Genomic DNA, 15837 nt, shown 5'->3' with positions numbered 1-15837 from the left:
ATAAAGCTGTCATGACAATAACTAACAAAAAGTCCGCCACGAAAGGTCCCCATCCAATGAGGCAAGCCAACTCCCCACAACCATACAAAAATAGAGGACCATCTCATTCTCGACATTATTTTTTCTCGACTTTGCCCGAATGTTTCTGTTTTATCTAACACTCCTGATCCTGGCCTACTCCGTGGAGCAGTCCTCGGCTCACGGTCCCGCCACTGCTCTGAGCTTTGGCAACGATCTCCAGAGCTACATGATGCTGCAACTGGACATGGAACCGGTAAAGGAAGCCATTTCGGTCTGTTCATGGATCAACAAGAAAACAGCTGATAGTGTTCATGATGCCTGGTCTTACGTACAATGCACCTTCCAGGATTCATGAGATCATAATTGCAGGCAAGATAAGCGGCTGGGCTTACATGAACCAGGATCATATACAGAACAGCCAGGCCGTCCCTTCAGACGAATGGCACCACGTCTGCATTACATGGGGGTATGAAACTAAGACCAGGGTACTATATTTTGATGGTGAGGCAATAGCACAGGAAGCATCTGGTGACGTAAAACTGGCTGTGGGAGGAACAATCGCTATAGGACAGTACCACAAGACAGCAACAATGGAGGCTTCATTCCACAACCATCAATTTGGAGGTGAACTCCTAAAGCTGAATGTCTACGAAAGGCAACTGGAAGCTGGGGAAGTAGAAGTGATGTTCTCCGCGGGGATGTGTTCTGACTTTGAGGATTCTCTTATAGCAGATGCTTTCCTGCGGTGGGAGACCATCCTATATGCTGCTGAGAGGCACGGAACGATCACTGAAGTGCCGATTACATGCCCCGGAGATCACTGGAATGTGCTCTACTTCACAGACTTTTACAATAAGGTTAGAAATGGTAAAATTGTGCCAGACTAAGAAGCTCAACGATAACTCATGAACTGAAATTTATAATTCGATGGTTAATTTTCAGCTGCCGGTATTCTAATTGACTAATCTTCTTGACATTTGCGACGATGATAAAACATTTAAACATAAAACTGCGTTATAAATTACTGGTGAAGTTTAATTACCAATGACCTAATTTCGTATAATGACCTAATTTCGTATATTGTTACTTTTCGTATCCCAGGTTGTGGACGATGACATTCTGAAAAAAATGGAGGACCAATTCGACGTTCTTCAAGAATTTCTGGGCCACAAAATAGACGACACTCTCATCCAGCATCTCAGAAATCACCACTAGAGGGACAGTACAGCCAGAGGGGAATAATGTTTAGGAACTTTTTATCTTTAGGCAACGAACATGAATAGTTTCTTGACATTAAAGCGTTGAACATCCATTGTTTCTCGGGCAAATATTTGTAATTTTGAAAACTTTAAATTTTAGCATGATTTTCAACACATGGTTTAAAATGGCATATTTTTGAGAAATTTAATGGAAAATCCGCAAAAACTTACATTGAAAATAAGAAAGTTATGTGTGTTTCAATTTGTTTTACATAACGAAGTACACAGATAAGAGTGAATTGTTGAATTCCGGACACCTTATATGCGTGTTCAAAATTATCCAAAAATTAAATCATAGGAATTCAATTTTGATCGTTTACGGGTTATTCTACTTGGTTATTTTACATAATGATTTTATAAGTGCATTTTTGGAATTTAATTCCAGATACAGTACTTTACAGGAACTGTATTTTCAGATTACCAATTACCCAAAGTCAACATCCGAACCTGACTTCGTTCATATCTACAAAACTCAACTAGGCCCTCTTCGAATGAAATGTAAATCAATTGTAAAGTATGAACGTTGTAACTATTACAGATCTAGACATTGGAAGGGAAGTACAGGTGAATCATATTCTTTTTCAAAACACGACAACCATTAACCGATATAATTAGCTAATTAATAATTAGCTGCCTGAATTACTCTCAACGTTTTAATGACATTCTATATAAAAGGACACAGATAAAGTAACTTACTGTATTTAACCCTCGAGAAAGAGGGGTTATAAATTTAATTTTGAATTACAATCTCATAAAATTATTGATTCCGCTGTAAAAAAATTGCGGTTTGTTTTCGATCGATTATCTTGGTCATGCTGTAGCAACTAGCGAGTTTCATAATTATCACTACACTTTTCGAAGCTAACTGCAACCAGGTGACACTGGGGATCAATAGATAATCCAAAATAGATTAAAAAAGACAGTAACATCTAATCATGTACCATTAGTCCTCCTCCTTCACTATTTAACTTTATATACTGCTAACATAAGTTTTAAAAACAAGTAATTAAGGAGTGTGCCAGCTGTTTTATGTCAACGACTGGTTTTAAATGTAATAATGATTGTAATCGGTAAAAACACTCTTAGTCCCTATTTTTGATTTGGTAGCAGTTGGTGATTAAAACTTTGAAAGCCGATGTGACTCTATTTTAGTTCATTCCAGCAAAAAAGTTGTTCTGTAAGCAAAATATACTTTTTAGACCATCCCGCATATTGGGAACTACATTATGATCCTGAGGAAAGCTAACATATCATTTGATGAAAAAGGAGTGGAAAGACTGGAAGGACTTATACCAAACTTCCGGGACTTTGGCAATGAACCATCAGATGCTGACTTCGCCGGTGATTACTTTCTTGGTATCACAATGATCCTTGCATTCTTGATTTCTACGGTACTAAACCCCCTTACCTTCCTCTTCAACTATCACCAAGATGGAAGGCTCCAAACTACCAGAGTTCTCTTCATGATGTTGGCCATCTCAGACTTCCTGACCAACATCTACCGACCACTACAGATTGGATACCGCTTTCTGTCCCCAGAAGTGTACCCACTTTTTCGTACTAGCACCGTGGCAGAGCAAATAGAAACTGTAATATTCAAGTTCATAGTGTTCTCCTCGCTAATCCTTACGACGTTCATCTCCATTTGCAGATTCATCAATGTTAAATTTCCCTTCTACAAGCTGTCTGGTAAAGTTGTCATGATGATCATTACTGTCTCTATCGTAGGTGTCATGCTGATATACTATTTAGTGACCATTGGAATACCGGGAAAAAGCACTTCTTACTTCTACTTACATTTACAGTGTACAGCTGTTACAGGTAAACCAGGAGAGGCTTATCTTATATTCACCATCCTCATTGTAATAAGTTGCACGTTGGGAGCAGCAGGAGTACTAAGTTCTCTACTCACGGTTAACTGTCTGATGAAGAAGAAAGGGCGAACCAGCAACGAGGAATCAACTGTGACACTCCGCAAGAGCTCTCAGGCTGTTCTCATCATGAATATCGGAAATGCTGTTATGATCGCCATTCGGGTGACCTACTCATATTATAGGTTCCAAGCTCCTTTTATAACCGTACTCGGTGCATTTGGGATGTCTATTTTTCTGTCTGCATTGAATCCTCTCATAAGAATCTGTCTTTGTCAGCAAATAAGGAACTTTGTTTCGAAGCGAGTTAAAAAGAATGTGATAGGCCAACAGTGATGACACTGCAGACCTCAGATATTGGACAACAACCGGAGTTGAAGAAACATTTAAGTTTGATCAGGGATGCTTCCTGAATTTCTCACAACTTAAATCATTAAACATTTTTTCGGAAAACGACTATCACGACCGTGGTCGTCGCCAGGGAATATTTAGTCGTAAATAGTTTGTATAGTTGTTTTGAAATGTTCATTTAACTGTAATATAAGTGTAATATATTATAAGCTAGGAGTCAAGGTCGTTGCCAAAAACTGATTTGGAATGGGTTTTTATAAAGGTCTTGAAGTTGAAAGAAATCTGAACCTGCTTGATTTGGCGAGAATTTTTGTTTAAAACCGGCGCCATTGAACTTGAAGACCATCACAACTATTATTGTCAGGGACCATTTTGGACAGAATGATATGAATTTTAATCTAGACTCTTTAATGCTACTGAGAAAAGATATTGTTTTTTCTTGATATTGTTCATTTCTTGGTTCGACGATGTTTCATGATTAATGATTATCTGAAAATTTGAATGCAAGAGCTGCTCACAGCTGAATCTACCACTGAGACTTCTTGACTGAGACCCTGGCAAGCAGGTGGTACTGGTATTCGACTTGCTGATCGATGACCCAAAATAATAAGACAAAATATGGTCGCATCTAACATAATTTAGTCCTCCACTACCTAACCCTTCACAACTTATAATAACCTCTTATAAATTATAATATAAGAAATTGATAAGTAAATAAAAAGCAGCAATGACTATACTATAAACGAGGGCAGGTGTAGTTGTTAAACGACAGATTATAGCCAGGAAAGTAATGATCTTGCTCGTGATGACTAAGAACAGCCATAATTACTGTGTCCGGTGTCGTTATGGCACCGGTTGGTAATAAAATTTGTATGAGCCGTTACCACCAATGTATTTCTTCCAGCTAAAGAAAGTACGTTCTAAGAAAAACTCGTTTGGAGAAAGCCACGCTGATTGGGAACTATATTATGATCCTGAGGAAAGCTAACATATCGATTATTGACGGAGACCTCAATATAACAGAACTGGTAGGACTTATACCGAACTTCATGAACTTTGGTGATGAACCATCAGATGCTGACTCTGCTGGTGACTATCTTCTTGGTATCACAATGATCCTCGCATTCTTGATTTCTACAGTACTGAACCCCCTTACCTTCCTTTTCAACTATCACCAAGATGGAAGGCTCAAAACTACCAGAGTTCTCTTCATGCTGTTGGCCATCTCAGACTTCCTGACCAACATCTACCGACCACTACAGATTGGATACCGCTTTCTGTTCCCAGAAGTGTACCCACTTGTTCGTGCTAGCACCGTGGCAGAGCAAGTAGAAACGGTAATATTCAGGTTCATAGTGTTCTCCTCGCTGATCCTTACGACGTTCATCTCCATATGCAGGTTCATCAATGTTAAATTTCCCTTCTACAAGCTGTCTGGTAAAGTTGTCATGATGATCATTGCTGTCTCTATCGTAGGTGTCATGCTGATATACTATTCAGTGACCGTTGGAATACCGGGAAAAAGCACTTCTTACTTCTTCTTACATTTACAGAGTACAGCTGTTATAGGTAAACCAGGAGACGCTTATCTTATAATATTCACCATCCTCATTGTAATAAATTGCACGTTGGGAGCAGCAGGAGTACTGAGTTCTCTACTCACGGTTAACTGTCTGATGAAGAAGAAAGGGCGAACCAGCAACGAGGAATCAACTGTGACACTCCGCAAGAGCTCTCAGGCTGTTCTCATCATGAATATCGGAAATGCTGTTATGATCGCCATTCGGGTGACCTACTTATATCATAGGTTCCAAGCTCCTTTTATAACCGTGCTCGGTGCATTTGGGATGTCAATTTTTCTGTCTGCATTGAATCCTCTCATAAGAATCTGTCTTTGTCAGCAAATAAGGAACTTTGTTTCGAAGCGAGTTAAAAAGAATGTGATAGGCCAACAGTGATGACACTGCAGACCTCAGATATTGGACAACAACCGGAGTTGAAGAAACATTTAAGTTTGATCAGGGATGCTTCCTGAATTTCTCACAACTTAAATCATTAAACATTTTTTCGGAAAACGACTATTACGACCGTGGTCGTCGCCAGGGAATATTTAGTCGTAAATAGTTTTTATAGTTGTTTTGAAATGTTCATTTAACTCTAATATAAGTGTAATATATTATAAGCTAGGAGACTCGTATTTGTCAAGGTCGTTGCCAAAAACTGATTTGGAATGGGTTTTTATAAAGGTCTTGAAGTTGAAAGAAATCTAACCTGCTTGATTTGGCGACAATTTTTGTTTAAAACCGGCGCCATTGAACTTGAAGACCATCACAACTATTATTGTCAGGGACCATTTTGGACAGAATGATATGAATTTTAATCTAGACTCTTTATTGCTGCTGAGAAAATATATTATTTTTTCTTGATATTGTTCATTTCTTGGTTCGACGATGTTTCATGATTAATGATTATTGATTAACTGAAAATTTGAATGCAAGAGCTGCTCACAGCTGAATCTACCACTGAGTCATCTTGACTGAGACCCTGGCAAGCAGGTGGTACTGGTATTCGACTTGCTGATCGATGACCCAAAATAATAAGACAAAATATGGTCACATCTAACATAATTTAGTCCTCCACTACCTAACCCTTCACAACTTATAATAACCTCTTATAAATTATAATATAAGCAAATGATAAGTAAATAAAAAGCAGCAATGACTATACTATAAACGAAGGCAGGTGTAGTTGTTAAACGACAGATTATAGCCCGGAAAGTAATGATGTTGCTCGTGATGACTAAGAACAGCCATAATTACTGTCTCGTTATGGCAGCGGTTGGTAATAAAATTTGTATGAGCCGTTACCACCAATGTATTTCTTCCAGCTAAAGAATTAAGAAAGTACGTTCTAAGAAAAACTCGTTTGGAGAAAGCCACGCTGATTGGGAACTACATTATGATCCTGAGGAAAGCTAACATATCGATTATTGACGGAGACCTCAATATAACAGAACTGGTAGGACTTATACCGAACTTCATGGACTTTGGTGATGAACCATCAGATGCTGACTGTGCTGGTGACTATTTTCTTGGTATCACAATGATCCTCGCATTCTTGATTTCTACAGTACTGAACCCCCTTACCTTCCTCTTCAACTATCACCAAGATGGAAGGCTTAAAACTACCAGAGTTCTCTTCATGCTGTTGGCCATCTCAGACTTCCTGACCAACATCTACCGACCACTACAGATTGGATACCGCTTTCTGTCCCCAGAAGTGTACCCACTTGTTCGTGCTAGCACCGTAGCAGATCAAGTAGAGGCTCTCATATTTAAACTTTTCATGTTCTCCTCGCTGATCCTTACGACGTTCATCTCCATTTGCAGGTTCATCAATGTTAAATTTCCATTCTATAAGTTGTCTGGTAAAGTTGTCATGATGGTCATTACTGTCTCTATCCTATGTTGCATGCTGATATACTATTTCGTGATCGTGGGAATACCGAGGAAAAACAGTTCTTATTTCTACTTACTTTGCCAGATGACATCCGCTGCAGAAGGACCGATAAACGACTATCCATCGTTCATCATTCACAATGTATTAGTTTGCATGCTTGGAGTAGCAGGGGTATTGAGTTCTCTACTCACAGTTAACTGTCTGATGAACAAGAAAGGGCGAACCAGCAACGAGGAATCAATTGTGACACTCCGCAAGAGTTCTCAGGCTGTTCTCATCATGAATATCGGAAATGCTGTTATGATTGCCATTCAGGTGGCGTACTCATATTATGGGTCCCACGCTCCTTTGATTAACGTGCTCGGTGCATTTGGGATGGCAGTTATTCTGTCTGCATTAAATCCTCTCATAAGGATTTGTCTCAGTCAGGGAATAAAAAACTTCATTTTGAAGCGAGTTAAAAAGAAAATCATCCAGCAGAAATGACATAAAACAATGAAACTGCAGTCTCTTTTAGTAGTAAACAATTTCGATTTTGTCAAGGAGCCTTGTTTTTCTCTAATAATTCTATGATAGGAAGGATGTAGATCAACCTGCGCTTTTTAAAAGAAAACACTGTAAGATGCAATTATAATAAGAACATTGATAGGGGAACTTATGAAAGTGCGACTTCAGCACAACGTAGCAACGGTCTGCGGTCATGAATTTCGCCATTTTTTCGCATTTATTTTCAGATAAAGAATTTTGATCTGCATCAGGGAAAATAATTGTATAAAAAATACATACTAAATAATATACGAAATAAATTATTATAAATTATTATAAATATTATAATAAATAATGTTATATAAATTACTGTATAATAGTGGAGCACAGACTTGTGATGATGCTCTTCAAACCATCTGCCTATACCAGTAGATACTAGATTATAGATAAGTTAAATCAGAAATAATTATTATGAGTATTGAGACTAGATCCGATGAGGATAGGACAAAGGAACATGTCACATGGCATTATCACGTTTTGTGAAAAGTGAACAAGACACGTTTCCAATCTTAATTCTTAGCTGAGGAACAGAGCGTCTTTTACAACGATATTTTTTATAAATTTATATAAGTTACCGCTGAATTAATAGAAGATGAACTTAATTTTTGCTGCCCGCATAGGATTAAGGATAAATGGCAAACTTAGATAATTTGTTGACCAGCTGTTATATTCAAGTTATCCTAGAAGCTAACGAGGTTCAATCATAAAGCTGTCATGACAATAACTAACAAAAAGTCCGCCACGAAAGGTCCCCATCCAATGAGGCAAGCCAACTCCCCACAACCATACAAAAATAGAGGACCATCTCATTCTCGACATTATTTTTTCTCGACTTTGCCCGAATGTTTCTGTTTTATCTAACACTCCTGATCCTGGCCTACTCCGTGGAGCAGTCCTTGGCTCACGGTCCCGCCACTGCTCTGAGCTTTGGCAACGATCTCCAGAGCTACATGATGCTGCAACTGGACATGGAACCGGTAAAGGAAGCCATTTCGATATGTTCATGGATCAACAAGAAAACAGCTGATAGTGTTCATGATGCCTGGTTCACGTACAATGCACCTTCCAGGATTCATGAGATCATAATTGCAGGCAAGATAAGCGGCTGGGCTTACATGAACCAGGATCATATACAGAACAGCCAGGCCGTCCCTTCAGACGAATGGCACCACGTCTGCATTACATATGGGCATGAAACTAAGACCAGGGTACTATATTTTGATGGTGAGGCAATAGCACAGGAAGAATCTGGTGACGTAAAACTGACTGTGGGAGGAACAATCGCTATAGGACAGTACCACAAGACAGCAACAATGGAGGCTTCATTCAACAACCATCCATTTGGAGGTGAACTCCTAAAGCTGAATGTCTACAAAAGGCAACTGGAAGCTGGGGAAGTAGGAGAGATGTTCTCCTCGGGGATGTGCTCTGACTTTGAGGATTCTCTTATAGCAGATGCTTTCCTGCGGTGGGAGACCATCCTTTATGCTACTGAGAGGCACGGAACGATCACTGAAGTGCCGATTACATGCCCCGGAGATCACTGGAATGTGCTCTACTTCACAGACTTTTACAATAAGGTTAGAAATGGTAAAATTGTGCCATACTAAGAAGCTCAACGATAACTCATGAACTGAAATTTATAATTCGATGGATAATTTTCAGCTGCCAGTATAGGTACTACTTAACAACTTGATAAAACATTTAAACATAAAACTGCGTTATAAATTACAGGTGAAGTTTAATTACCAATGACATAATTTCGTTACTTTTCGTATTCCAGGTTGTGGACGATGAGATTCTGAAGAAGATGGAGGACCAATTCGACGTTCTCCAAGAATTTCTGGGCCACAAAATAGACGACCCTCTCATCCGGCATCTCAGAAATCACCACTAGAGGGACAGTACATCCAGAGGGGAATAATGTTTCGGAACTTTTTATCTTTAGGCAACGGACATGAATAGTTTCTTGACATTAAAGCGTTGAACATCCATTGTTTCTCGGGCAAATATTTGTAATTTTGAAAAATTTAAACTTCAGCATGATTTTCAACGTGACAGGGTTTAAAATGGCATACAGGGTTTAAAATGGCATATTTTTGAGAAATTTAATGGAAAATCCGCAAAAACTTGCATTGAAAATAAGAAAGTTATGTGTGTTTCAATTTGTTTTACATAACGAAGTACACAGATCAGAGTGAATTGTTGAATTCCGGACACCTTACATGCGTATTCAAAATTATCCAAAAATTAAATCATAGGAATTCAATTTTGATCGTTTACGGGTTATTCTACTTGGTTATTTTACATAATGATTTTATAAGTGCATTTTTGAATTAATTATTTCCAGATACAGTACTTTACAGGAACTGTATTTTCAGATTACCAATTATCCAAAGTCAACATCCGAACCTGACTTCCGGACTTTGTTCATTTCTTCAAAACTCAACTATAGGCCCTCTTCGAATGAAATGTAAATCAATTGTAAAGTATGAACGTTGTAACTATTACAGATCTAGACATTGGAAGGGAGGTACAGGTAAATCATATTCTTTTTCAAAACACGACAACCATTAACCGATATAATTAGCTAATTAATAATTAGCTGCCTGAATTGCTCTCAACGTTTAAATGACATTCTATATAAAAGGACACAGATAAAGTAACTTACTGTTTAACCCTCGAGAAAGGGGTTATTCATTTTAATTCTGGGTTACAATCTCATAAAATTATTGATTCCGCTTTAAAAAATTGCGGTGTTTTGTCGATCGATTACCTTGGTCATGTTGTAGCAACTAGCGAATTTCATAATTATCACTTTTCGAAGCTACCTGCAACCAGGTGGTATTGGGGATAGATAACCCAAAATAGATTTTAAAAAGACGGTCACATCTAACTATCTAATCATGTAACATTAGTCCTCCTCCTTCACTATTTTACTTTATATAACTACTAATTTAAGTTTTAAAAACCAGTTATCAAGGAGTGTGCCAGCTGTTTTATGTCAACGACTGGTCTTGGTTCTGAAAGTAATAATGATGATTGTAATCGGTAAAAAAATTCTTAGTCCCTGGCCCTATTTTTGATTCGGTAGCGGATGGTGGTTAAAACTTTGGTCATGTGTAGCAACTAACGAGTTTCATAATTATCACTTTTTCGAAGCTACCTGCAACCAGGTGACATTTGATGGATGACCCTAAATAGATTTTTAAAAGACGGTAAAATCTTTAATTTTATAATGCAACATTAGTCCTCCTTCACTATTTAACCGTTTATAACTTAAAATAGGGAAAATAGTGTACCAGCTGTTTTATGTCAACGACTGGCTTTGGTTTTAAAAGTAATAATGATGATTGTAATCGGTAAAAACACTCTTAATCCCTATTTTTGATTCGGTAGCGAATCAAAAAACTTTGAAAGCTGATGTGACTCTATTTCAGTTTATTGCAGCTAAAAAAGTTGTTCTGTAGGCAAAATATAATTTTTAGACTGTCACGCATATTGGTAACTACATTATGATCCTGAGAAAAGCTAACATATCGATCATTGATGGAGACTTCAATGTTACAGAATTCGAAGTAATTATGCCAAACTTCCGGGACTTTGGCAATGAACCATCAGATGCTGACTCTGCTGGAGACTATCTTCTTGGTATCACAATGATCCTCGCATTCTTGATTTCTACAGTACTGAACCCCCTTACCTTCCTCTACAACTATCACCAAGATGGAAGGCTCAAAACTACCAGAGTTCTCTTCATGCTGTTGGCCATTTCAGACTTCCTGACCAACATCTACCGACCACTACAGATCGGATACCACTTTCTGTCCCCAGAAGTGTACCCACTTTTTCGTGCTAGCACTGTGGCAGAGCAAGTAGAAACTGTGATATTCAGGGTCATTGTGTTCTCCTCGCTAATCCTTACGACGTTTCATCTCCATTTGCAGGTTCATCAATGTTAAATTTCCCTTCTATAAGCTGTCTGGTAAAGTTGTCATGATGATCATTACTGTCTCTATCGTAGGTGTCATGCTGATATATTATTTAGTGACCGTTGGAATACCGGGAAAAAGCACTTCTTACTTGAGTTACTATTTCTTACAATTGCAGGGTACAGCTTTTAAAGGTAAACCAGGAGACGCTGTTCTTATATTCACCATCCTCATTGTTATAAGTTGCACGTTGGGAGCAGCAGGAGTACTAAGTTCTCTACTCACAGTTAACTGTCTGATGAAGAAGAAAGGGCGAACCAGCAACGAGGAATCAACTGTGACACTCCGCAAGAGCTCTCAGGCTGTTCTCATCATGAATATCGGAAATGCTGTTATGATCGCCATTCGGGTGACCTACTTATATTATAGGTTCCAAGCTCCTTTTATAACCGTACTCGGTGCATTTGGGATGTCTATTTTTCTGTCTGCATTGAATCCTCTCATAAGAATCTGTCTTTGTCAGCAAATAAGGAACTTTGTTTCGAAGCGAGTTAAAAGATGTGATAGGCCAACAGTGATGACACTGCAGACCTCAGATATTGGACAACAACCGGAGTTGAAGAAACATTTAAGTTTGATCAGGGATGCTTCCTGAATTTCTCACAACTTAAATCATTAAACATTTTTTTCGGAAAACGACTATCACGACCGTGGTCGTCGCCAGGAAATATTTAGTCGTAAATAGTTTTAATAGTTGTTTTGAAATGTTCATACAACTGTAATATAAGTGTAATATATTATAAGCTAGGAGACTCGTATTTTGTCAAGGTCGTTGCCAAAAACTGATTTGGAATGGGTTTTTATAAAGGTCTTGAAGTTGAAAGAAATCTGAACCTGCTTGATTTGGCGAGAATTTTTGTTTAAAACCGGCGCCATTGAACATGAAGACCATCACAACTATTATTGTCAGGGACCATTTTTGGACAGAATGAGATGAATTTTAATCTAGACTCTTTAATGCTACTGAGAAAAGATATTGTTTTTTTCTTGATATTGTTCATTTCTTGGTTCGACGATGTTTCATGATTAATGATTATTGAATAAACTGAAAATTTGAATGCAAGAGCTGCTCACAGCTGAATCTACCACTGAGTCATCTTGACTGAGACCCTGGCAAGCAGGTGGTACTGGTATTCGACTTGCTGATCGATGACCCAAAATAATAAGACAAAAATGGTCACATCTAACATAATTTAGTCCTCCTAACCCTTCACAACTTATAATAACCTCTTATAAATTATAATATAAGAAATTGATAAGTAAATAAAAAGCAGCAATGACTATACTATAAACGAGGCAGGTGTAGTTGTTAAACGACAGATTATCGCAGGAAAGTAATGATCTTGCTCGTGATGACTAAGAACAGCCATAATTACTGTGTCCGGTGTCGTTATGGCACCGAGTTGGTAATAAAATTTGTATGAGCCGTTACCACCAATGTATTTCTTCCAGCTATAGAAAGTACGTTCTAAGAAAAACTCGTTTGGAGAAAGCCACGCTGATTGGGAACTATATTATGATCCTGAGGAAAGCTAACATATCGATTATTGATGGATACCTCAATATAACAGAACTGGTAGGACTTATACCGAATTTCATGAACTTTGGTGATGAACCATCAGATGCTGACTGTGCTGGTGACTATTTTCTTGGTATCACAATGATCCTTGCATTCTTGATTTCTACAGTACTGAACCCCCTTACCTTCCTCTTCAACTATCACCAAGATGGAAGGCTCAAAACTACCAAGATTCTCTTCATGCTGTTGGCCATCTCAGACTTCCTGACCAACATCTACCGACCACTACAGATTGGATACCGCTTTCTGTTCCCAGAAGTGTACCCACTTGTTCGTGCTAGCACCCGTGGCAGAGCAAGTAGAAACGGTAATATGCAGGTTCATAGTGTTCTCCTCGCTGATCCTTACGACGTTCATCTCCATATGCAGGTTCATCAATGTTAAATTTCCCTTCTACAAGCTGTCTGGTAAAGTTGTCATGATGATCATTGCTGTCTCTATCGTAGGTGTCATGCTGATATACTATTCAGTGACCGTTGGAATACCGGGAAAAAGCACTTCTTACTTCTTCTTAGATTTACAGAGTACAGCTGTTATAGGTGAACCAGGAAACGCTTATCTTATTATATTCACCATCCTCATTGTAATAAATTGCACGTTGGGAGCAGCAGGAGTACTGAGTTCTCTACTCACAGTTAACTGTCTGATGAAGAAGAAAGGGCGAACCAGCAACGAGGAATCAACTGTGACACTCCGCAAGAGTTCTCAGGCTGTTCTCATCATGAATATCGGAAATGCTGTTTATGATCGCCATTCGGGTGACCTACTTATATCATAGGTTCCAAGCTCCTTTATAACCGTGCTCGGTGCATTTGGGATGTCAATTTTTCTGTCTGCATTGAATCCTCTCATAAGAATCTGTCTTTGTCAGCAAATAAGGAACTTTGTTTCCGAAGCGAGTTAAAAAGAATGTGATAGGCCAACAGTGATGACACTGCAGACCTCAGATATTGGACAACAACCGGAGTTGAAGAAACATTTAAGTTTGATCAGGGATGCTTCCTGAATTTCTCACAACTTAAATCATTAAACATTTTTTCGGAAAACGACTATCACGACCGTGGTCGTCGCCAGGGAATATTTAGTCGTAAATAGTTTTTATAATTGTTTTGAAATGTTCATTTAACTCTAATATAAGTGTAATATATTATAAGCTAGGAGACTCGTATTTGTCAAGGTCGTTGCCAAAAAACTGATTTGGAATGGGTTTTTATAAAGGTCTTGAAGTTGAAAGAAATCTGAACCTGCTTGATTATTGCTGTCCATTATGGCATCCCTCAAAAATCAGCGATATCCAAGAACTGGAGAGTGTACAGAAAGCATTCACCGCCAGAATATCAGGAATGCGCGATCTCCACTACTGGGATCGCCTGGTCTATCTATCTCTGATGTCTCTTCAACGAAGGCGGGGAGCGATTCATCATTCTCCATATGTGGAAAATCCTCCACGGAAAGACCAGCAATGATCTGAACGTTCTATTTGTTTCACGCCCCAAGGCTTGGAAACCTTGCAGTAATTCCATCAAAACGTAGAACCAGTTCAACAGCAAACCTCACCTTGTTTGACAAATCATTGCAGTCCAGGGACCTAAATTGTGGAATGCAATCCCCTACCATCTGAATGTCATTCAAGATCTAGAGCACTTCAAAGATAAGCTCACAAAGTTCATGCTGTCTCTCCCTGATAAGCCGCCGATCAGGGGATATACTCCTCCAATACGAACTCTCTGCTGTGCTGGTGCAACGAGCGAGACTCTACTTCGCTATGGGGTGGTCAGAAGATGTGATGGCCCCGTCAAGTCTTGACGAAAACTCAACATAGATCACATAGGTAGGTCACATTTGGCGAGAATTTTTGTTTAAAACCGGCGCCATTGAACTTGAAGACCATCACAACTATAATTGTCAGGGACCATTTTGGACAGAATGATATGAATTTTAAATCTAGACTCTTTAATGCTACTGAGAAAAGATATTGTTTTTTCTTGATATTGTTCATTTCTTGGTTCGACGATGTTTCATGATTAATGATTATTGATTGACTGAAAATTTGAATGCAAGAGCTGATCACAGCTGAATCTACCACTGAGACTTCTTGACTAAGACCCTGGCAAGCAGGTGGTACTGGTATTCGACTTGCTGATCGATGACCCAAAATAATAAGACAAAAAATGGTCACATCTAACATAATTTAGTCCTCCTAACCCTTCACAACTTATAATAACCTCTTATAAATTATAATATAAGCAAATGATAAGTAAATAAAAAGCAGCAATGTCTATACTATAAACGAGGGCAGGTGTAGTTGTTAAACGACAGATTATAGCCAGGAAAGTAATGATGTTGCTCGTGATGACTAAGAACAGCCATAATTACTATGTCGCTATGGCAGCGGTTGGTAATAAAATTTGTATGAGCCGTTACCACCAATGTATTTCTTCCAGCTAAAGAAAGTACGTTCTAAGAAAAACTCGTTTGGAGAAAGCCACGCTGATTGGGAACTATATTATGATCCTGAGGAAAGCTAACATATCGATTATTGATGGAGACCTCAATGTAACAGAACTGGAAGGACTTATACCGAATTTCATGAACTTTGGCAATGAACCATCAGATGCTGACTCTGCTGGTGACTATTTTCTTGGTATCACAATGATCCTTGCATTCTTGATTTCTACAGTACTGAACCCCCTTACCTTCCTCTTCAACTATCACCAAGATGGAAGGCTCAAAACTACCAAGATTCTCTTCATGCTGTT

The 15837-nt window shown here is 38.6% G+C and overlaps 1 protein-coding gene across 1 annotated transcript; it reads left to right on the top strand.

Moving 5' to 3' along the window:
* The first annotated feature begins 8321 nt into the window (after window positions 1-8321).
* On the top strand, window positions 8322-9553 carry LOC134822846 (neuronal pentraxin-2-like). Its single transcript, XM_063834114.1, has 2 exons — window positions 8322-9087; window positions 9291-9553. The coding sequence occupies exons 1-2, from the start codon at window positions 8350-8352 to the stop codon at window positions 9402-9404; spliced, it is 852 nt and encodes a 283-aa protein (XP_063690184.1). The 5' UTR covers window positions 8322-8349; the 3' UTR covers window positions 9405-9553.
* The last annotated feature ends 6284 nt before the right edge of the window (window positions 9554-15837 follow it).

This window comes from Bolinopsis microptera, chromosome 11, assembly GCF_026151205.1.
Source record: "Bolinopsis microptera isolate Bmic1 chromosome 11, MBARI_Bmic_1.0, whole genome shotgun sequence".
NCBI classification, from domain to species: Eukaryota; Metazoa; Ctenophora; class Tentaculata; order Lobata; family Bolinopsidae; genus Bolinopsis; species Bolinopsis microptera.
This window is presented reverse-complemented; position numbering and strand designations above follow the sequence as displayed.

Coding starts and splice junctions, on each gene's coding strand:
- LOC134822846 (XM_063834114.1), top strand. CDS start 8,350: ATGTTTCTGTTTTATCTAACACTCCTGATCCTGGCCTACTCCGTGGAG. Junction 9,088..9,290: donor TCACAGACTTTTACAATAAG/GTTAGAAATGGT, acceptor TTCGTATTCCAG/GTTGTGGACGATGAGATTCT.